The sequence below is a fragment of the Muntiacus reevesi genome, chromosome 18 (genome assembly GCF_963930625.1).
Source record: "Muntiacus reevesi chromosome 18, mMunRee1.1, whole genome shotgun sequence".
Classification (NCBI taxonomy): domain Eukaryota; kingdom Metazoa; phylum Chordata; class Mammalia; order Artiodactyla; family Cervidae; genus Muntiacus; species Muntiacus reevesi.
In genome coordinates, this window is record NC_089266.1 from 43,886,939 (window position 1) to 43,908,991 (window position 22,053).

General features: G+C 37.4%; 1 protein-coding gene across 7 annotated transcripts in view; it reads left to right on the top strand.

Moving 5' to 3' along the window:
* Positions 1–22,053, top strand: part of RHOT1 (ras homolog family member T1) — a 61,603-nt gene that overhangs the window by 20,138 nt on the left and 19,412 nt on the right. For all 7 annotated transcript variants that reach the window (XM_065908621.1, XM_065908622.1, XM_065908623.1 and 4 more), the window contains exons 2-14: positions 359–417; positions 2,528–2,609; positions 4,635–4,678; positions 4,995–5,048; positions 5,204–5,256; positions 7,882–7,990; positions 8,305–8,406; positions 14,838–14,936; positions 15,467–15,575; positions 16,333–16,453; positions 18,609–18,693; positions 19,277–19,422; positions 20,704–20,804. In XM_065908621.1, the coding sequence (XP_065764693.1) occupies positions 359–417; positions 2,528–2,609; positions 4,635–4,678; positions 4,995–5,048; positions 5,204–5,256; positions 7,882–7,990; positions 8,305–8,406; positions 14,838–14,936; positions 15,467–15,575; positions 16,333–16,453; positions 18,609–18,693; positions 19,277–19,422; positions 20,704–20,804 (1,164 nt within the window). The remainder of the gene's footprint in view (positions 1–358; positions 418–2,527; positions 2,610–4,634; positions 4,679–4,994; positions 5,049–5,203; positions 5,257–7,881; positions 7,991–8,304; positions 8,407–14,837; positions 14,937–15,466; positions 15,576–16,332; positions 16,454–18,608; positions 18,694–19,276; positions 19,423–20,703; positions 20,805–22,053) is intronic.

Sequence of the window (22,053 nt, forward strand, 5' to 3'; positions counted from 1 at the left end):
ACATAATTAAGTGATAAAAATTGTAAAATAGTATAAATACTCTGATTCTACTGTGGTAAATTATTATGTTAATATGAGTGTGGGAAGATCTGGGAGACTACACATATTAAACAGTTTATGGGGGATACTATGGGAGATTTTACGTTTATACTATATATTTTAGTAATTTTTTGTTTTAAATGGTGAACATGTGTAATTTTTCTAAGCAGAAAAAAAGATGTACTGAAAATTGGTAATTTAGATGCCTCTGGTCCTCTGATTTTAGGTAACAAATAACAGACTTCGCTGTGTGGTTGCTAAATTTGAACTTTCTAGAATCTGAATACCTTATTAAAGTAATCCTTTTTTCTTTTCACAGCTAGAGTTGGGAAGACGTCACTGATTATGTCTCTAGTCAGTGAAGAATTCCCAGAAGAGGTAGGCATTGTGATTTCTTTTCCACATTTAAATTTTTTATCAAAATTGAGTTAAATGAAATACATTTTAGGTTTTTTTTGGCATGTGTTTCCTTTCTGATAGTTATTGACTTTTTAGAAAGGCTCATGTTAGTTTTTACAGGACATCTGTGAAATATAGGAGAAAGAGTCAAACCAGTTCTGACTTCACATAAGGCCTTTGTGTTTCTTACTTTTGACCTTGGCTAGGACATTTGTCATCTCTGTCTTAGTTGTCTCATCTGTAAAATGGGAGCTGAAAGGGATATTAGGGATCATCTAAACTTTCTTAAAAATAAAATGTTTTTATAAGCCCCAAATAACAGGCGAGTATTCCTTTAGTTGAAGTAAGGATGAAGTGTCTGGCTCCCCACCTGCCTTCTGTCTGACTCTCCCCAGTCTTTGAGACATCATTAGAGCCACTAGGATTCTGATACACATGTTCGAAAATCTCAAATATTATCTACCTACATCATTTTACAAATAAAAAATCTAATTCATTCCACCTTGCCCACCTCGAAGAATTGTTGTGGGTCTCAAATGAGATAAACTTACTGAAATACCACCAAAAGCATGGTGGTTTTAGTTTTGCTGACAGTGTATCTATTTACATGTTGGAAGATCCAGTATGGTGAACAGTTGCCTAAAGCATTATGTGAAGATATTGTTATGAGGAATGGGATCAATGCAAATGAGATAAAGATTATTTCTTTTTATTTTCTTTCTTCATGTAGTACGTATTACTAGCGTCATGGTTTGCATTTATCATTTATTTACTTTTGTTTAATTAGGAATATCTGTGCAATTTCATTGTTCAGAGAGGAATTTAATGTATTATGTGGTAGTTATTTCAGTAATTACAGTTGTCATGTGACCATTGTTTCTTTCACTTTTTTCTCTTAAATAAGATAGTTAAATCATAACTTAATTTGAAAAGTGGAGTGTATTATCATATGTGGTTTGTGAAATCAGCAACATTAGTTATGATCACTTACAGTATAATACCTAAAAGTTTTTTGTGATATTTTAACTTAGTTTAGAATTGTCATTTTATCATAGTCCTTTTGGGTGTGGATAAGGAGTTTTTTTTAATAATGGGGTTATTATGCTTAAGGATTATATAGCCAAACAATTATCTTCTAGAAGAGATAAATTTTGATAATTTATTAATTTATTTGAGGATTTCTTTTTTTTTTTTTTGGCTGCCCTGAGTGGCATGCAGAATCTTAGTTCCGTGACCAGGGATGGAACCTGTACCTCCTGCATTGGGAGTGCAGAATGTTTTTGGGTTGTTTTTTTGGTTCAATAACTTTATTGGACAATCAGCAGTTCTCATCCACATTAACTGTCTGTAGAGTGGTGACAGGCACATAGGTAGCCCAAGTGTAGAGCTTGTTTGGTGAGCCTAATTTTGTTTTCTGGAAAGCTGCATACGGATCCACTGTGGGACATTCCTTATTCCTGTGGCCCAGACAGCTCTATTGAGCTGTGTCAATGCGAACATCTGGGGTTCCCATCTCCTTCATGGCCAATTTCTGGATTTCTTTGAGTGCCTGAGGGACACACTTCTTGAAACGCACTGCTTGGATGCACATGAATGTTGACAGTGTATTCTCCTGGTCCCCACCTCGCTGATGGTGGATCAGCCCTTCTGCCAGCTGTCTGTCTTTGTGCGGGCGCCATCCTGCCGGATGGTAGTTGGAAAGAACAGGAGCACAGAATCTTAACCACTTGAGGATAGGTCTTCACTTGCAGAATATCTTAAGCCTTTAGCAAAATAGAATGAAAACTACATTTTAGAAATCTAATTTTTAAGTATTGTTTTGGGAGCTAAAGTATCCTTAATATGTCCTGTGCCCACACAGGTATAAATGTGCCTTTTTTTTTTTTTTAAGTGTTTTATCATGTAGCTTTAATGTGTATTTGCATCTGTGGTAAAGCACAAAAATAAACATTTAAAATTATAGTAAACACCTGTAAAGGTAAGCATGGGTGAAAGGGCTAATTATGCATGAATTTACATAATCTACTAAAAAGTTTGATTGCTGATATTCAAAGGTTTTTCCTTCTTTTATATTTGTTTGCAAATGAAGGTTCCTCCCCGGGCAGAAGAGATCACCATTCCAGCTGATGTCACCCCTGAGAGAGTTCCAACGCACATTGTAGATTACTCAGGTAGTAAATGTCTTCTCGCAGGTGAAGCTATAGAGTTAATTTAAAAGTCCTTAAAAAGATACTTACTGATCGTTAAAAAATGTTTTAGGAGGGGTGTCTCTTTTTCTCGCAGTAAATGGTCATTTACTCTTGTCTCATCCCACACCCCACAAAGAGCCTTTACCTTGCAGTACTCTGTCCCTGATTTACTGAGTCGGGTTCCATAATAATGAAAGGGAAAGGGGAATGGCAAAGGACTAGGTAAATCATGACCCTCCTTGAGTTAGCATGTTTGCAGAGAGTTCTCTGTTATTTTGGTATCAGGCATTCAGGTATGCTCTGGTGATGTAGAAAGAGTTCTCATGTGAAAATTTGTTGAGTTCTAAGTTTGTTTTTTAATTTGTCAGAGTTTGTCCTAAAAAAAAAAAAGTTAAAACAGGTTGCTTATGTTAAATGATAATGGAAGCACATCTATATTGTTTTTAATAATGTAAAGTTTTTCTGCACAATACTACTTACTTTTTAATCATTACTTTGCTTTGTTCTGGAACTTCATTTGTAAAGGAAGGGTCAGTTGTAACATGTATCTCTGATGAGGGCTGTTGATAATGGGGGAAACTCTATATGAAATCAGGAGGTCTATGGGAAATCTCTGTGCCTTCCACTCAGTTTTGCTGTGAATCTAAAACTGCTCTGCAAAATGAAATCTATTTTTAAAAATGTGTATAACCACATTGTTGTGCTGAGCTGGTATACTATCCATTCTAAAAACGAAATACTAGAACTGTGCAGTCTAATACATGTGACTGTTGAACACTTAAAATGTGTCTAGTCTAAATTGAAATGTGCTCTAAGTATAAAGTATAAGTGGATTTAGAAGACAGTATGAAATAAAGAACAGTATCTCATAATTTTTCTGTTGGTTACATGTTGAAATTTTAGTATTTTTGATACTTTGGATTAAATTAAGAAGTCATTTTACCTGTTTCTTTTTACTTTGTTTAAGGTGACTACTAGAAAATTTAAAATTCCTTGTATGGTTTATATCATATTTCTGTTGGACAGTACTGTACTATAAGCTGAGGGGAGTTGGATGCTCCCTGCTAGAGTCAGTCTCATAACTAGCTCTATGTATAGGATTATTCTTTTTCAGTGTGTGTAGCTACATGTTTAGATTCACTTCAGTATTAAAATTGAAGCTTTAACTGCTTGATTATTCAACTTATGAGAAGATATTTGAAATACGGCCAGTTATTTAGCATTAATTGAGATACCATTGTACTCATTTGTAACATTAGTTTATATGTCAGAAATAACATTTAGAGGGGAAGCAGTTAAGGCAAAGTGATCTAATAGATCAATAATTGCTTTGCTCTCCGTTTTACTTCTCTCTCCTCTCTCTCCTAGCTATGTACCATGCCCTTCCCCTTCACCTGTGGGATTATAGGCATATCCCTCCATGAGGCCAGTTCTAGCCAGAGAGATGGGCGAGTGAGGAAATGCTTGACTTTTTGTTATCGTGCTCTGGCTTTGCCTCTGGGGCCTGGTTAAGATTACTTCTATGGGGGGGGGAAAAAAAGATTACTTCTATAGGCTTTCTAGATCTTAAGCTTGTATTTCCCAGACTCTCACCTGGCTTTTTGACCCTGTGTGTATAGACTTTTTGTCTGGGCTTCTGACTCTTCAGTACCCAGTCTTCTAGCTAGAGTTTCTGATCTCTTTTGCCAGGCCCTTCTCAGCTTTGGGTCAGATGCTGGCCCAGATTTATCACACAGTGCCCTGTGCTGTTCCCTGCCTGACTTATCCCCGTGTAGACTTGTCTCTCGGTGCCAGCCAGCTTCCTTATCATGGTTCCACTCTTTCCTTTCTCTGGCTTGGCCTTTTCTTTGCCACTTGTCTGGAAGTACATCTTGTAAATGACATGAGGGGTGAGGGAGGCTTTGAGGGATGTTAGATGGATGTCAGATGGATTTTAGCTTGGTTTTTCATTCATTTTTATGAAAGTGTTTAAAATATGAAAAAAGAAATTGATGTTGTCATTTGTAGAAGCAGAACAGAGTGATGAACAGCTTCATCAAGAAATATCACAGGTGAGTTAAAAAAAAGTAGTTTTAGGTTTGTGGGAGAACAGCGATGATCCTGTGCCTGCCCTTTCCTTCTCTCACAGAGAGGGCTTTTTCAGTTCTTTATTATTATTCTTTTGGTTTTTTTTTTTTAGTTTTTTACTGTCGCTGCTGACTTTGAGTATGTATTTTTGCCGTAAATCCTTTGCTCTTAGAGGCATGCTAAGTTTTTAATTTTCAAATTTTTTTGTTTGTTTGACTGAAATACATTAACTAGCTGATAATTAAATGCTACATTTGTATTATTTTTAAAACACCATCGATTTGTTAATTTTTCTTACAGGCTAATGTCATCTGCATAGTTTACGCTGTTAACAACAAGCATTCCATTGATAAGGTATGACTGTGTGACTTTTTTCACTATACTTTGTTAAATTTCAGTGGGGACACCTTAAAAATTGATCCTCAATTTAGAATTTTAGAAGTCCTAGGGTGGAGTATTTTCAAGGGAGATCCCCATTAGGCCTTAACTCCTTTTAATTTTCATTTTAGGTAACAAGTCGATGGATTCCTCTCATAAATGAAAGAACAGACAAAGACAGCAGGTACTTTTTTCTCTGTCAAACTTTGTATATTGAAAAATTTCAAACTTAGAGAAAAGTCGCAAGAAATAGTGCAATGAACATCTGTAAACTATTCACTTAGATCTACTAGTGAACAGTTTGCCTTATGTGCTTTATCTAATAGGTCTGTTTATACACACACACCTTTGTCGGAGAGGAATTACTTGAGGCTGCATACATATTTGAGAGCAGAGCAGAAAATAGAGCTCTGAAACTGTAATGTGCCCTGTCTCTTGAGATGCCCTTTTGAGGACTGGCATTACCCCAGTCATTGAATGTTCACCATCTGAAATATGTAAGAGCACAGTCATTATCACTGTTTTAAAGTCACTTTGTAATGACTTACTGACTGAGCTGAAAGGAGCTCTCTAGAGCTATACTGTCCAGTGCAGTAGCTTCTAGTCAGTTGTGGCAATTTAACTTTAAGTAAAATTAAATAAAACTAAAAATTCGTTGCCTCAGATGCAGCCACATTTCAAGTGCTTGATAGGCACTTGTGGCTAGAGGTTAGGGTAATGGAAAGTACAAATAAAGTTCATTTCTGTCATCATAGAGGTTGTATTGGACCGGACTTCCTTGGAGGAAGCAATGCCTCTGAGCTCCTAACACTTGCTTTTCTTGCTTATTTCTTGAACTGTTTTGAGGACCCTTTTGAGAAGTCAGTTTTACCAGGATCTATGAAGCACTAACTTGAGCAACTGAATTTTTAAAATTGACTCTACCATGACAGCTTCCTAAACCGCTCTCTAGAAACTAGCTGGCTCGTCTCATGCCCCTTTTAGTGCGCCATCTGAAAGTGGCCTTCAGTGTTGGGGAGGTCTACTGAGATCTAATTAGATCTCATTGAGTGTTCTCAGGTGTGGGTGTACCCTTACCCTTCCCTGAGTTATAGGAGCATGTTTATTTCTCTTGTGGTTGACTTGTTCCAAGGTGGTCTGTTTCGTTAATGTATGGACTTCACACATTCCCAGTACCTTCTTTCCTGGGCCTCATACCTTAGGTTTATATTTGTTATACATATGTTCTTATCTAGGACTTCTGTGGACCATTATCACGGTGGTCCTTAGTCAGATGTGCCCATCACCGTCACCTGAGGTACCTTACAACAATATAGATGCCTTTGCTCTACTGTTTGAGTTTTAGGATTAGTACATTTGGAGTAGGGCTTGGACTTGTGTGTTTTCTTTTTTTAAGATCTATAAATTATTCTGAGCACACCTTTGGTTGTAAAGCAGTCCATTTTGGGGAACTCTTCTGGCTCTATTAACAATCTATGTTTGGGTTGTGTAGTGGGCCAGTCCTTTTACACATAATAACCACACTAGGTGGTTAAATAAGTGCCTGCAAGTGTTTCTTTTACAATCTGGAGTCCCAGCTAGATGATTTGCCTTCTCTTTAAGCTCTCTTGTGGGTTGTACAAATAATTGTTCTCCTCTGAGCTAGTTCTCCTTGGTAATCACCATTCAGATTTCAGATAGGCCTTTCAGATTTAATTTACTGAAAATAAAATTCTTTATTCCCTGCCTATATCCCGCTGCCCCCACCCACAGATTTCTCAATCTTTTCCGTCTCAAAAGATCTGTTCATTGTGGGGACTTCCCTGGTGGTCCAGTGGTTGGGACTTCGCCTTCCAGTATGGGGAACTAGGATCCCACATGCCTCTGGGCCAGAGGACCAAAACATAAAGCAGAAGCAATGTATTGTAACAAATTCAATTAAAACTTTAAAAATGGAAAAAAAAAATCTACTCCTTTCGTCCAGCCAAAAAAATCTATGTACTTTTCTTGATTTCTGTTTTCCTTCCATCTCCATATCTAATCTACCATTGCTCCTATCTGTTCTATTTCAAAAATATATCTCAAATCTGAAAATTCCCTCTCTGTCTTCACTACGCTAATCCAGGATACCACATTAAAAGAACTTTTTTATTATTGAAAAAAAATCAAATATATTCAAAAGTAGAGAGAACAGTATAGTGAATCCCTCTGTATCATCTGGCTTCCACAATCAACAACTCATGGCCAGTGTTGTTTCATTTATCACACTTCCCTTTGGGATATTTTGAACAAATCAGACATCATACCATACTATAACTATTTCCGTATGTATCTCTAAAACATAACAAATGAGTGCATTTAAAAATGTCTATCAGATCATGTCATTCACCTACTTATAACCCTTCTGTGGCTTCCCATTTTACACTTAAAACACACACTCTTTATAGCTGTAAAGTCTTTTGCATCTGGCCTTTGCTCTTCTCTCTAGCTCCACTTCATATGTCTTCCCCTTTGACTAGTACTCCTCAACCGCTCTGGCATTTTTCTGTTCTCCGGACTCATGGGGATGTTTCTTCAGTTTGGAGCTTTTCCACATGCTGTCCCCCTTGTCCCAGCCAGCTCTCCAGGCTCTTCACCTGACAGATTCCATCTCATCCTTCACTTCTTGACTCAAATGCCACCTTGTCAGAGGGATTGTTCCCTGATTACCATGTATAGTTAGCCCTCTTCAATTACTTTATCACTGTAGTTTACCAGGTTACAATGTACATTAAAATAAAACCATGTCTTTTGCCTTCCTTGTTATTACCATGTGCCCTGTTTATTTCAGGCTGCCTTTGATCCTGGTTGGCAACAAATCTGACCTGGTGGAATATAGTAGTATGGAGACCATCCTTCCTATTATGAACCAATACACAGAAATAGAAACCTGTGTGGAGGTATGCCTTCTCATTTGATTTTGAAATTTACGATTGGTGAATTCTCACTAAATTGAGGTTCAGAATAGGAGATGGGGGAAGATGTTGGGTGGAGTAAACTTCCTGTTTGTGAAGTCACGTAAATCAAATAAAACAGAGAACTTGGGATTGGCCTCTGAGCTCTTTGTAGATAATCATATGGTGATATCCAGTAAGAAAAAGGCATTTTTTCAGTTTCTTCAAGGAATCTTGATAGTTAAAAAAATTTTTTTTAATGTTTTTAGCTCTCTCTCTCTGAATTGCTTTGAGTGAAGCATTTAAAATTTTCTTTTCAGTGTTCAGCAAAAAACCTGAAGAACATATCAGAGCTCTTCTATTATGCACAGAAAGCAGTTCTTCATCCTACAGGGCCCCTGTACTGCCCAGAGGAGAAAGAGGTAAACCCTCCGCCCCATCAGACCATGTTAGTAAGGACTGGGATGTGTAGGTAGCAACTCCATCATGATGCTGATGGTTAGTCACTCTTAAGTATTCATATAAACTGCTGAACTCTAAATTTATTGCTTATTAAACTGTTGTATTTCCTAGATACTTTTCTTCAAAGACAGTCAGATTTAATGGTCAGAATAATATGTCAGGTCGAATACTATTTTAAGAAATGTAATTAAAACAAACAGAAGAATTGGCGACCGAAACAACAGAATGTCCAAAGACTTAAGTAATGGTCTGTTTGCTTTGCTACTGTAAAACCCACTAGCTTAATAACACATACAAGCGAAAAACCTGTTTAATTATTTGATATGGATACAATTGGAATACTCCCTTTTGTTTAGGCTTCCCTGGTGGCTCAGATGGTAAAGCGCCTGCCTGCAATGTGGGAGACCTGGGTTCGATCCCTGGGTTGGGAGGATCCCCTGGAGAAGGAAATGGCAACCCACTCCAGTACTCTTGCCTGGAAAATTCCATGGACAGAGGAGCCTAGTAGGCTACAGTCCATGGGGTTGCAAAGAGTCAGTCACGACTGAGCGACTTCACTTCACTTAGAAACACAGTAATTCCTTAATGAGATATCTAAAATTTAACGATTTTTACCATAGAATTTTTCTGCCAAAGTGTAAAGGTGTTTGTTTTTTTTTAATTACCTGTAATAGGCAAAATTATTTAAGTCAGTAAACTTAAGGAATTTCACACATTCTGGTTTTTTCCACTGCCAGTCACCATAGACTTTCAAAATTAAATTTTAAATTGAGATATAACTCACATACCATAAAGTTCACTTTTTTGTTCTTTTCAGTGATTTTTAGTGTATTCACAAAGTTGTGTGTTCATCATCACTGTCTGGTTTCAGAGCATTTCATCACCCCCAGAGAAACCCTGTACCCATTAGCAGTCACTCCCATTCCCTCCTCCCCCTTCCCCTAGTTTTTGGTGACCACTAGTCTACTTTCTATCTCTCTGGATTTGCCTGTTCTGGGCATTTCATATGAATGGAATCATACAATATGTGGCCTTCTGTGTCTGGCTTCTTTCACGTAGTGTAATGTCTCCAAGATACATCCATGTTGTAGCGTTACTAGTACTTCATTCCTTTTTATGGTCAAATGACACTTCATTGTATGGATATAGCATATTTTGTTTATCCATTCAACGGTTGGTAGATAATTGGGTTGCTTCCACCGTTTGGCTGTTGTGACTACTGCTGAGAACACTCACATACAATTTTGAACCCCTGTTTTGAATGTCTGTTTAGCAGTGGAATTGCTAGGTCACATGGCAGTTCTACGTTTTACTCATATTGAGGAAGCACTAAAATTAAAGTCCCAGTTTCTCCACATCTTTGCCAGCACCTGTTATCCTCCCCCTGGCCTTTGTTTGTAGTTATCCTGGTAGATGTGAGTTTGAACTGCACTTCCATGATGACTAATGATATTGAACATCATTTCATGTGTTTATTGGCCATTTGTGTATCTCCTTTGGAAAAAGGTCTATTTAAGTATTTTATCCATCTGTTAATTGAGTTATTTGTTTCTTTTGTTGTTTTGAGTTTTTAAAGAGTAGAAGTTGGCTGGGGGAAAAAAGCTTCCTGAAAAGATGTTTTTCAGGGAAAATTTGTACGATAGGTGAATGGTTGGAGAACTGACCCATGGGCCAAATTTGGCCTGCCACCTGCTTTTTTTTTTTTATTTTTTAATTGAAGCTTTACAGAATTATGTTGGTTTTTGCCAAGCATCAGCATGAATCAGCCATAGATACATATATGCCCCCTTCCTCTTGAACCTCCCTCCCCATCCCACCCCTCTAGCTTGCAGCCGAGCCCTGGTTTGAGCTCCCTGAGTCACACAACAAATTCCCACTGGCTTTCTATTTTACTATGATCATGTATGTTTCCATCTTATTCTCTCCATACACCCCACCCTGTCCCCCCGCCACCACGTCCACAAGTCTGTTCTGTATGTCTGTCTCCATTGCTGCTCTGCAGATGATTTCATCAGTACCATCTTTCTAGATTCCATATAAATGCGTTAGTATATGATACTTGTTTTTCTCTTTCTGACTTCTTTCACTCTGTATAATAGACTCTAGGTTCATCCACCTCATTAGAATTGACTCAAATGCATTGCTTTTTATGGCTGAGTAATATTCCATCATATATATATATACCACAGCTACTTTATCCATTCATCTGTCGACCGCCACTTGCTTTTATATAGCCTGTGAGCTAAGATACATTTTGCATTTTTTAATGATTGGGGAAAAAGTCAAAAAGAATAATGTTTTGAGATATGGGAAAATTTATATGGCCTTCGGATTTCATCGCTCATAGGTAAGCTTTACTGTAGCACAGCCATGTTCATTCCCTCATGTGTGTCTGTGCTTTCCTGCTGTGAAGGCAGTCATGTGGCTGCAGCAGAGCTAGTCTGGTAACTGTCATCACACCACTGCTCTGCGCCCTGCGAACTGCACAGACACACTTCAGACTTGGCAGCAGCATCTCATGTGCCGTGTACCTCTGTACAGTAGCATTTTGTTTTTTTACCAGTACATACATATGCCAAAACAAGAAGAGAAAAAAAGTGGATCTTCAGATGGCAAAAGAGATATATTTTCTAAGCTATAATTCCAGCATCAGTTTTTTTTGGACCTCGATGCACATGCAAAGGAAGTTTCCTTATTTCCTAATCCATTTGACCATGCGGTTGAGGAGGTTCCACCCAGCCTTCAGTTGAAACTGATTAATATGATTAACAGGCAAATATCATGAAAAGAATCAAATAGAATTCTATAAATGCCTTCCAAGTGATGAATGTTTTCAAAGAAAGTTATATGTTTATGGATCAGTGTCACTATTGGGATTGTTTGTCTGTGCAAAAAGACATTTTCAGTGATGAAATATGTGAAATCTCATTACAAATCAGCATTAATAGCTGAATATCTACAATTGATTTTCATGATAGGGAAAGCTAGCTTTTTTTTTTTTAATTAAAGTATAGTTGATTTATAATACTGGGTTAGTTTTGGGTATGTATCATAGTGGTCTTTTTGTTTTTGTAGGATTTTTTGCAGATTATATTCCATTATATAATCCATGGGGTCGCAAAGAGTCGGACACGACTGAGCGACTGAACTGAACTGATATTCCATTATGGTTTATTACAAGATAGGGAACACTGACTTTGAACCCCAACTAAGCCAATCGTTATCCCTCCAAGAAGAATTCCATCCTTCTGTAATATTAGTAGACCTATAGAGCAAAGGTATACTCAGTTATTATTATATTTTAAATTTAATTAATAAAAACTTTGTGGAAATTTGGTTATCTCTTTGCTGTGTAAGTACCTACATGATGTCCTTGACTTTGCCTAAAGTATTTGCTATGTCTGTTTATTGTTAGACATTATTATTATGTCTTTATTAATTGTTTTACCATAAACGTGCTGACCTCTGGTATAAATATTAATCTGAATTATCCCTTAATCTGACCCTGATTTAGTCTTCCTTAATCCTGGTTTATATTCTTAATTGAAATGTTTCTTTCTAACTTGCCCTTAATTCAATATTTCCGAAGTTCACCTCATAATAGTCAGTAGGTGTCCTTGTTAAAAATACAGGTTCTGGAACTTTCCTAGTGGTCCAGTAGGCAGTCTCGTTCTATAGAGATTTACCTCTGAGCTTAGCCTGGCAGTACATTGAATCCCCTCTGTTAGTTTGTTCTCAGTTCTCTAATTGCTGCTTTTTTCTTAGGCCTATTATTAGTTCTGCTAATCTGCTAATCCTCCCTTCCCTAATAAACACTTACTACCATCTGTTAGTCATTTCTTAGGCAGACCTACCTAAGGTAGAATCTGTAACTTTTAGAGACTATATGCCTTGATTTATACAAGTAGAAGCCTTGAGTCTAAACTTACAATAGAATCTTTTATTTAGATAACATTCATAAGCTTTTAACATAGATTGAGGTAGGTAGGTCAAATCAAGATAATTAAAGCCTGAACTGGAAATATGTTTCCAGTGGTTGATGGACTCTGTATGACCCCTGGAGTCTTCTGCTTACCTAATAATGAAACAGATCTGTGTGAGGATTAGATTACTTATATGCAAAGTGAGTTTATTTTTATTACTGTAGAATTTGTCTCTTTTGGAGAGGGGTGGGACTTGCCTTCTGGCTCCGTGGTAAAGAATCCTCCTGCCAATTCAAGAGACATGGGTTCGATCCCTGGATCAGGAAGATCCCCTGGAGAAGGAAGTGGCACCCCATTCCAGTATTCTTGCCCGGAAAATCTCACAGACAGAGGAACCTGGTGGGCTCTAGTCCATGGGGTCACAAAAGAGTTGGACATGACTTAGCAACTAAACAACAATATTTTTAAGTTTTATTGAAGTGTAATTTTTAATGCGTTTAAGAAGTAGTCATTTTTTGGTGTTGTCTTTTGAGATGGTTAATATTTAAATATCATATTGAGCCAGTACCTTAGAGCATTTTTGCTTCTGATGCATTTCAAGCTTTAATGAAAAATGCATCACTGTTTATTTTTCTTCAGTTACTTTTTTTAACATAGCATTTTATGATATAAGGAAAAAACACTTGCAAATAAAAAGTTATTTTTAAATTATGGTTTTTACATCATTTTACCTATTGCTCCTTTTTGAAACATCTAGATTATTATGCAACAGATTTTTTAAAAAAGAGAAAATAAAATATAATGTGATCTTTAGTAATCTTGAATATCTAATATTAGGATCATATTTACAGAAGCAATAACTTTTTTTACTTAAAGAGTTATCCATTGCATGTATATATATGGCTGAGTTCCTTTGCTTTTCTCCTGAAACTCTCAGCAAAATTGTTAATTGGTTTTACCCCAATACAAAATAAAAATGTTAAAAAAAAGTTATTCATGATTATGGATGTTATAGGTTATAGTTCATTTAGCATTCTTTTATAAAGACATCCCTAACCATGCTCCCTAAATGTTTGACTTCTTTTTCTCACTCAGTTCTTTCTAATCTCTTTATATCTTAGATTTCAGCTTTTTATTACTCTATCAAATTGCTCTCCTAGAGCCCCTATTTAAACCAAAAAAAAAGGAGGAGGAGGAATTGTGCATATTTTGGAAGATAACTGTTCTTTACTATTTTTAAAAGAAATTATTTTATGCATTTAGGTTTGTTATGATAGTGTGACCAAAATTCATCATTACTGCTTGCTCTGGATAGCTGTATCATGGGAGTAAATAAACTAACAAATATTCATTTTCTCACTTCACCATCTCATTTCTAGCACTCAGATGTCCATAAGATATCTCCCTCCACATTTGCAGTGTTCAAAGATCTCCCTGAAAGTTTTATTTTCTTAGAATTGTTGACCATGATTTTCCTATAGCAGTTATACAAATTAGAAGCACATGGGCCTTATTTTAAATAGTCAAATATTTGTTCTATCCATTATAAATCCTAAAATAAAAATTGTTGAAATACATTTCCAGCAGCTTTTCTTATAAAAGTTTTACAGAGTCACAAAAGGCAAAGTTCTTGTTTTAAAAAGTATAATTCTTATCTCATAATAGGCAAGTAGTAAAAAAAAAGAACTTTTGCACATCAACCAGTGCTGTTTTGTCATCGTCTTGGGAAGAAGTACATTTTATATCCCAGCTTCGATACATACACACATAAACACAAGTTACAGATCGAAACATTTGGTCCTGTTTTGCTGTTCAGTTCAGTTCAGTTAGTGGCTCAGTCCTGTCTGACTCTTTGCGACCCCATGAATCTCAGCCTGCCAGGCCTCCCTGTCCATCACCAGCTCCCGGAGTTTACTCAAACTGATGTCCATCGAGTCAGTGATGCCATCCAGCCATCTCATCCTCTCTCGTCCCCTTCTCCTCCTGCCCCCAGTCCCTCCCAGCATCAGGGTCTTTTCCAGTGAGTCAACTCTTCACATGAGGTGGCCAAAGTATTGGTCTATTTTGCTGCTAGAAGATCAAAAATCAGAGAAGTTGAGAGAAAAAATCCTTTGCTATAGTTTTATAAGTCAGCTCATGGAATGAGAGAGGGCATTTCTTCTGAATGACTGGAAGAATGACTTTTTCTAAAGATGGATTTCTCTTTTGCTCATCTTCAAAGGTATGTGGTCATGAAGGGAGAGTTTAACTATTCCAGTTATTGGTCCAAGTAAATATTGTCGCATTTACTTAAAGTGGCTTGAGGATAAAAGTGGCTTTGCTTTAGTTAATTTTTCATTTTGTTTATATTTGATGTTATGTATTTGACAGTGAAAACATTCAGAATTCTCAGTATATTTATGAAAATCATATTTTAAAATCCCAACTATTTGCATTAAAACAATTTATTTTTCCTCAATGATTTACAGATGAAACCAGCCTGTATAAAAGCCCTTACTCGTATATTCAAAATATCCGATCAAGATAATGATGGTACACTCAATGATGCTGAACTCAACTTCTTTCAGGTAGCCTTCTTTTATTTCAGATACTTGTGTATCTTGATTTTTTTTTTTCTTTTTTTGCTGAGAAAAGCTATAAAAAATTTATTGGCATGACCAATGGTATTTTGATAAACATGGATCTCTCTCATGTAAAATCTCTCTTTCACATCAGGCTATTTAATCTCTACCTATGGGATAAAATCTCTTTTGCTTAGGAGTTGAGGGGACTCTGAGAGAGTGTCATTTCACAGTGTACGATGGGTGTATTAAGAATGACTTGAAGTCTGAATTCTGAATTATTTTTACTTCTCGGTTTTGTATAACATAGTTAAACAAAGCACTCTGTGTTTTAGGAACTCGATGGGGAAGGTAGGGAAATCATGCCCTTCTTGGTCTGACATGCTTTACTTAATACAAAGTAGAGGTTGTCCTAATTCAGAATTTGTTGCCTTTGCTTGCAACTCTTTGTCTTAATGTTGCTCTGTGGATTAATATTTGTATTTGTGACTTTCATGCTGATTTGTTTTTAACTTTATTTTTATATCTCTTGCCAGAGAATTTGTTTCAACACTCCCTTAGCCCCTCAAGCTCTGGAAGATGTCAAAAATGTGGTCAGAAAACATATAAGTGATGGTGTGGCTGACAGTGGATTGACACTGAAAGGTGGGTGAAAGGTGCTTTTCTCCCCCTTTCAAACTTTTAAAAAGTTTGACAGCAGGCAACAGTCTTTATAGTGCTATCTAGACGTTTAGGGAAACGTCTGTATTTACTAGTGTACCTAAAAATCTAACCTGGATATTTCAGAGTTGGAAGAGGCAGGCCATCGGTGGGGATAATTACCTCCACTGTCAGTATCAATTAGAGGTAGGTAAATTTATTGGATTTCAAGAGTGCAGAGTTCCCTCTGAAGATAAAAGAATTCTGAAACAAATTTATCTTAAAATTCTTATTACTCATAAGCATCCTCTAAATAGAAATTATTTTTAAGGAAGACATTTTATCTCCCAGTCAAATTTACCAAGTACTGAATGTTCCAAGTACCAAGTAAAATATGTTATAGCGCCACAGTGAAATCAGAAAACAATTTTCTTGTTATAGAAATAAGCATACAGAGGTAGAAAATGATTTTGTTTGTTTTTATCGTATAACTTTGTGAATGTCAGTATACACCTTGGGATGTGTTTTTGGCCCTTTCATCTAGTACCACCTTTTGCTGACCTGGGTGTATATGTGAAATGATTCTGAAATCAGCTCTTTGAGACACTTGTGAACTTGATTTTGATCTGACCTTCAGTATGCACAGCTCGTACGCATATGTTCATGAGTCTAGCTCTTGCCATTGTGTGTTACATGCTTGTCTCCCATGTGACCCTGTACCCATTTTCACGTCAGCTATATTTACTAATTTATTTTATTTCAGGTTTTCTTTTTTTACACACACTTTTTATTCAGAGAGGGAGACATGAAACTACTTGGACTGTGCTTCGACGATTTGGTTATGATGACGATCTGGATTTGACACCTGAATATTTATTCCCCTTGTATGTACCTTTGGCTTCTAATTGATTTCACTTGCCAGTATTTTAAAGTTTTATTTAGCACGTAGATAGTAGGCTTTGAGCTACTTGGGAATAATTTAGTTTTATAGAGCCGTTTATAGCAGGGTTTCTCAACCTCGGCACTGTTGACATTTTGGACCGAATAATTCATTATTGTAGAGCCTGTTCTATGCGTTACAGGATGTTTATTAGCACATCCTTAGATGCCAGCAACACCTCTTTCCCTAGTCGTGACAGCCAGAAATGTGCCCGTGGGAGTGAGATGATCCCCACTTAAAAGAGCCACTGATTTATAGCATGGCTCAGCCTCTTGGTCTTCTTATGGAGAAATACAGTTATCTTTTAAATTCATTTTATTGAGGAAGGAGATGAGAGAAGCTAGATGAACTTGTTTTTAGAATCAAAGGAGTCAAAAATACATTGGTTAGCATTTTCTTAGCATTAGTCTCTGTCCTCTTTGAGTTTTATAGCCTGTTCTCAGTTCAGGATAAAGTACTTTTCCTAAGCAGCCAGTCTCTCTGTGGTTATTTTCCTTTAAATAGTGGTGTGTTTAAGCTCTGTTTGTTTAGCGATGAACCCAGCATCATCCTGAAATAGGAGACTGCCTTACTGTAGGACGCCTTTCCTGTACCCAAGGGAAGTAGGCTTCTCAGGGAGGTGAGATCTGGCCTTTGAGCCTTTTGCCGTTTTTCTTCATTCTCTCAATAGCACATGATCTTCATGTCCTCCTTTTTTTAATTTTAGCATGGTACTGCTAGCTCTCCTTGTAAGGGTTCAGAAAAACTGTCGTTGTTTTCCTTCCCCATCACTGAGGAAGCAACTGGTTGGATTCCTGGTCCACTAATCAGTTCTAAGTTGAAACTCCCCTTGTCAAAGTTATTCAAACTTCGCTCAAGTAATTTCCCAGATTTTTCAATAAATATATATGGAATGAATGCATTTGTCCCAAGACCTTTTTATCAAGCTTTCTTTTCTGTGCCATTTATGTGGGTAGATAAATTCTACAGAACGTAGAAGGTTGCTTATTGCTTTCTAAAGAATGACAGTAAGGAAACGTCATCTTTTATGGCTTTGTGACTTACACTGAAATCTCTTTTAATTTCTTTGTGCGCTCTACCTTTAACTTTTTGTATAATAACCCCTTTAGAGCCACGTCTTGAGTCTCATTAAACTATCTACTCCCGTCCTTCACATTGTGGCAAGAATTAATACTGATAGATACATAACACAGATTTTGCGATGTCACTGCCTTCAAGACAGGATAAAGCTGAAACTTCTTAACCGGGTATAGAAAGTCATTCATGATCTGTTCTGCTCTGACTCACTCTCTGCCTTCACTCTAGAAGTAAATACTAAACTACTTCTAGTCCGCAAATCAGATATTATTTCCCACCCTGGGCTTCTGCCCACGGTATTTTTACTCTTCCTTCTTCTCCCTCCAACCCAATTCCTGTCTGTTATCCTTCAAGTCTCAGTTCAAGTGTGTCGCTCAGCAGTGCTGACACCTTCCCATCCCCAGACCAAGGTGTCTGCTTTCTCAAGAGCTCCCCTAGCTTCTGTAGTTTGTCCACTTAGCGGTTGCCGCTTTCTGTTGAGATAGTAAGATTATCTACTTGTCTTCTGTCTCCAGCTTGAATGTGGTTCCTTAGAGGTAGGGAGCCTGTCATGTTTTCATGTCCCCAGTATCTCGATGCATTTGATAAATGTTTATTGATTCAAATTTAGGGTGGGTCAAAAATCAAATCAGGCAGAAATAACATCTCTTCACATCATTTTCAACTCATTACAGTGTTGATACTGTGTAAAGCTCATAATTTTGACTTACAGTTAGTTTGTAGGAGAAGCTGCTAGAAACTGATTACAGTTTAATCAGTATTGTCTGTACATTTTTTAATACCACTTGCCCTTCAGATAGTTAAGAAAGTGTATATGTCACCTTGGAAGGAGCACTACTGTGGCTCTTCTGGGGATTACCATAGCAATGCAGCAACTTCCCCTGGGAAAGTCTAAATGACTGCAGCAAACATATTCTGTAAGTGCTTTCATCCTACAGAAAGAACTTGTTGCCATTTCATATTCATTTCTCAAATTAAATTTTAGTATTTGATTAATGATTTTACTTTTTTTTCATCAACAGGCTAAAAATACCTCCTGATTGCACTACTGAATTAAATCATCACGCATATTTGTTTCTCCAAAGTACTTTTGATAAGCATGATTTGGTAAGCTTTCAGCTGCAGCTTTCTGTGATATATGATAAAATGTTTTTCTGTGAATAGCATAGCTCTATTCCCTGAGCTTTTGGGTGCTCATATCATGTGTGCTAAGTCGCTTCAGTCATGTGCGGCTTTTTGCAACCCCATGGACTCTAGCCCACTAGGCTTCTCTGTCCAAGGGGTTCTCTAGGCAAGAATACTGGAGTGTGTTGCCATTTCCTTCTCCAGGGGATCTTCCTGACCCAGGGATCAAACCCATGTCTCTTACGCTTCCTGCATCGGCAGACATATTCTTTACCACCAGCCCTGCTCATGTCACATAGCCAAAAATTATTCAAAAGCTCTTAAAACTAGCAAAAATACTTTTTCTTATTTACTTTATTATTTTCTCAAGATGAAAAAGTCTAGTTTCTGATAGATTCTTGCATAGGTTTCTGTACATGCATGCAAGGAGTTTTTTTGATAAAATGTAAAATTTATTTTCGTGGGTTTTTGGAAGCATAGCTTTACAAGATTGGGAGGCTCTCGTGTTCGGGAGTTACCCTCTTAGATATCTAAGCATGATGCATACTTCCTTGTGTGTCTTCAGGATAGAGACTGTGCTTTGTCGCCTGACGAGCTCAAAGACTTGTTTAAAGTTTTCCCTTACATACCGTGGGGGCCAGATGTGAATAACACAGTTTGTACAAACGAAAAAGGCTGGATAACCTACCAGGGATTCCTTTCCCAGTGGACGTGAGTATCGAGCTCACTGCTTTCCTCTGGAGTTACAGCTGCTTCGAAATTGTGCTGCATTACATGCATTATTTTGTGAATTTGTCAGATCTTATGAAATGCTTCAATCTTAGCTGTCTGTGAGCAGGATTTGTTAACATAGTGCCACTGCTATCTCTAAGATGAACTATAGATGTTTATAAATTTATCAGGAAGGGATGTGCTTGCTTTTGGATTATGTACAAGGAAATAGTAATATCAAAATGGAACTGAACATTAATACTTTAAAAACAATTTTATTGGAGTATAGTTGATTTACAATGTTGTGTTTTGATACTTTTCTGGTTAAGGGAATAGGAATCATCACTGTTATTGCACAATCCTTTTATTTTTGCAATATGAGTGTATTAAGTCACTTTAGTCATGTCCGACTCTCTGCAACCCCATGGACTGTAGCCCGCCAGGCTCCTCTGTCCATGGGATTCTCCAGGCAAGAATACTGGAGTGGGTTGCCATGCCTTTCTCTAGGGAATCTTCCTGACTCAGGGGTCAAACCCTAGTCTCTTATATCTCCTGCATTGGCAAACAGATTCTTAACCATTAGCACCACCTGGGAAACTCATATTTTTTGGAATGTGGGGCGAGCATATTTTACAAAGTGGAAGACACTTTGAGGGATTGTTGTTTGCTTTGCATGCACTCAGGCTTAGTGAGGGTGTCTACAGTCTAGTTACAGCAAAGTTGACCTATTGTCTAGGGCGATAGGAAAATCCTCTGCTTGTGCATAATGATTTAATGCTTTAGCCTTGGTGAGAATAACTTTCTCAACACCAGGGTCTGGTCTTTTTTTTTTCAACTCATAAGAAAGGCTAATTAATTTCAAGTGCCTTTCACTCTTTTAGTTTTGCACCTTTTGCAAACCCTTTCAGTATTAAGTCCTTAACTAGCCAGTATTTGCAGTATAGTATGTGACTTGGGAAGCAGATAACATAAAATATCTGTGTTTTAGATCTTGCCTAGAGCACTTGGTGCTCTTGGTGCTCACTGCTCGTCTGTGTGGCTTTGCTCTTTCCAGGCCGATGGAGTAGATACAGGAACCCCCTCCACCCCTTATGTTGCATTCTCCTCTTTCTTCTCTACCCTAAGAATGTCACAGTAGGAAGAGCCGTGGTTGAGCACATGGGAAATTAAAGCAGTCTGACAAAACTTATCTCGGTCTGGTGTTAAAGCTATTTGAGCTGTTGTGATTTTTTAAAATAGATATTCTTTTAGAAACTTCCTGCATTTTCAACTTTTTCCTAGGCTCACAACCTATTTAGATGTACAGCGGTGCCTGGAGTATTTGGGTTATCTAGGTTATTCAATATTGACTGAACAAGAATCTCAGGCTTCAGCCATCACAGGTAAGTGTGTAAATACCCTTAATTAGATTTTTCTTTTTTCAGGATTCCAGTTTCATATGTAAAAAGAGTGAAAATAAATGCATCTTCATTAGTCTTCCTGTCTATACTCTTGTTTGCTCATGATTTGATAATCTCTGTTGAATTGAAATGCTTGATTTCTTGTTTATCAAGAAAGAAAGAGTAAAGGTTTTACTTCTAGTCTACCCCTGAGGGTACTTCATGGATGAAAATTAGGAAAGGCTATAGGCATTATGACCAATCGAGATAGCATATTAAAAAGCAGAGACATTACTTTGCCAACAAAGTCCGTCTAGTCAAGGCTATGGTTTTTCCAGTGGTCATGTATGGATGTGAGAATTGGACTGTGAAGAAAGCTGAGTGCTGAAGAATTGATGCTTTTGAACTGTGGTGTTGGAGAAGACTCTTGAGAGTCCCTTGGACTGCAAGGAGATCCAACCAGTCCATCCTAAAGGAGATCAGTCCTGGGTGTTCAATGGAAGGACTGATGCTGACGCTGAAACTCCAATACTTTGGCCACCTCATGCGAAGAGTTGACTCATTGGAAAAGACCGTGATGCTGGGAGGGATTAGGGGCAGGAGTAGAAGGGGACGACAGAGGATGAGATGGCTGGATGGCATCACCGACTCGATGGACATGGGTTTGAGTAAACTCCGGGAGTTGGTGATAGACGGGGAGGCCTGGTGTGCTGCGATTCATGGGGTCGCAAAGAGTCAGACACGACTGAGCGACTGACTGTACTGAACTGAACTGATAGGCATTAAAAGTATTTACAGTCCATCTTGTGTTTTAATTTTCTTTAAACATTAAAAGCAGTGGGTATTAATGCATGATCCTGATATTGAACTGATGGTGCATCTCAGTTTTATAACTTTTTACCACATTAATAAATGTTTTACAGATTTTTGTAATGTTAAACAGGCATCCTTGCCAAACAGTGTGCTCCACTAAAAATATATAGATGTAATATGAAATAATAAATTAGGGAACTGATCATTTCAAGAAGTTTTTATATCCTAATTGGTGGGGAAAAAATAGGCACGTATCTTACGGGAAGCCCTGTTACAAGATGACAGCTTATGTGAAATTGACAGAGCAAGTACCCTTTAAAATACTTAACCAATTAGACAGTATTTACTTCAGCACCAAAGAATAAGGAACTAATTAGCCAGCATGAGGTTCTTTCACGCAACAAAATATTGTGGACGTATTTCTATTATCAATAAGTGT